At 51.7% G+C, this 1872-nt stretch overlaps 1 protein-coding gene across 1 annotated transcript; it reads left to right on the plus strand.

The window, feature by feature from the left end:
- Window positions 1-3: 3 nt before the first annotated feature.
- LOC104274224 (protein FAM118B-like) lies at window positions 4-1615 on the plus strand (the record flags this gene model as incomplete). The annotated part of the gene is made up of 4 exons (XM_009869788.1): window positions 4-141; window positions 235-520; window positions 698-745; window positions 1452-1615. Coding segments are annotated over 4 exons (636 nt in total), but the record flags the coding sequence as incomplete, so codon positions are not given.
- Window positions 1616-1872: the final 257 nt, after the last annotated feature.

Genomic DNA, 1872 nt, shown 5'->3' on the forward strand with positions numbered 1-1872 from the left:
TTTTTTGCGCAGGTGCTGGAGTGGGCTCAGGAGAAGAGGACGCTCTGTGTCCTGCACATCCACGGCGTTTACACCAACCCCAGCGGCATCGTGCTCCACCCGGCCGGCTACCAGAACGTGCTGCGCAACACGGAGGTCATGGTGAGCGCAGTTTTGGGGTCCCGTACGTCCCTCTCCTGCTGGCCCTGGTGGAGATAAAGCTTGCCTCAACCAAATATCTCTTTTTTTTTAAAGCGAGAGATTCAGAAGCTGTATGAGAAGAAGTCGTTCCTGTTCTTGGGTTGCGGTTGGACGGTGGACGACACGACGTTTCAGGCCCTGTTCTTAGAGGCGGTCAAGCACAAGTCGGACCTGGAGCACTTCATGCTCGTCCGCAGGGGAGACGTGGACGAGTTCAAGAAGCTCCGGGAGAACATGCTGGACAAAGGCATTAAAGTCATTTCCTACGGAGACAAATACTCAGACTTGCCCGAGTACTTTGAGAGGCTGACGAGCGAGATCGCCACACGGGGTCGAACGGGTACGTCCACCACCTCTGCTTTTGCCTCGGGGATCCTATATTCCTTCAACTTTTTTCAAGAAACAAAAATAATTAAATCTGTCTGCAGGCCTAGCTGAAGCTGAGCTCTGCTTTTATGTGCTCACACCCAGCCCTGCCACTTCCCACGCACCCAAACGTTGTTTTTCACGTCCCCAGGTGTGCCGAGGGAGGACCAGCAGCTCAACGGCCCCGACGAGATAAAAGGTAACACCCTTGAGCCCCAAGAGCTTTGGCCCCTTCACCATCCCAGAAGCTTTTCCAGAGCCTTTGTTTTCCCACAGGACAAAACGCTTGAGCTCATCGGACTCCAGAAGCCGGCGGCTCCCATGTGGTTTTACGGCCGGACACCCACTTTAACATCAAAATCATCTTTTTAGGGAAGCTGCCCCGGTCTGGGGAGCATGGTCACCTCTCATTTCAGACTTAGTGCTTAAAAATGTGAAACTTGAGCGTTATTTTTTAACTCGAAAGCCCTAGTTTTCTAGTCCCCTCTTTATACTGTACAGTAATTTGTACGTTAAGTGATTTGTACTTATTAAAAGCCTCTTTGCTGAACTTCTGGCTGGTTTGTGCTCCACACGCCTTCGCGCCCACGTCCCGCCCCCCCCTCCCAGGAGGAAACAGGTCCTGGCCGGAGGCAGAGTTAGTTATTACACAGAGAACAAATTATGAAGTTTATTTCATATAAATTATGTCTCTTTAGCAGACAGCGGTCGATTTATTGCACTAGAGCACATCTGCAATACAGAGCTACAAGACATCGGAGGAGAGGTTTGTATTATTCCGTGTAGCACTTCAGACCGGGATCAAGAGGCACTCGAAGGGGGGGAAGAGGGGGAGAAAGGGTGCAGGAAAGCAGCAAGCAACCACCGTTACCTTCCAGTATTCATTATTTTTTCCTTTTCACTAGCAAATAACGCCGAGGCCGCCAGGCAGGAGCCAGGCGGGGCGCTCACCGCCTTCCTTTTCCAGCTGCAATGGGATCACACCACCACAGCTCTCCAGCTCCTGCCCAAATATGCCACGTCTGGAGTCGCGCTGACGACCGAAACGGGGAATTTTAAGGCAATTTAGCATCTTCCCCCTCCAAGCCCGGCACAGTTTTTGGTTTATCAGATTGAGCGGAGCTTCAAATCAGCCAACCCTCCCACTGCTAAGCGGCAGCTATCCTGCTCGCCGCTGACAAAAATCATTCCCCTGCTCTAAAAAAAAATGAAAAGAAATCAAAAGCAGCTCCAAAAAAATGCCTTCAACCCCCTCCCCCCCGAAAAAGCACAGCAGATCCTTAGGCTGCCCGCCCCACCCTGCCACCGCGCAGCACGAACAATAAA

Source organism: Apaloderma vittatum, unplaced genomic scaffold (genome assembly GCF_000703405.1).
Source record: "Apaloderma vittatum isolate BGI_N311 unplaced genomic scaffold, ASM70340v1 scaffold34605, whole genome shotgun sequence".
NCBI classification, from domain to species: Eukaryota; Metazoa; Chordata; class Aves; order Trogoniformes; family Trogonidae; genus Apaloderma; species Apaloderma vittatum.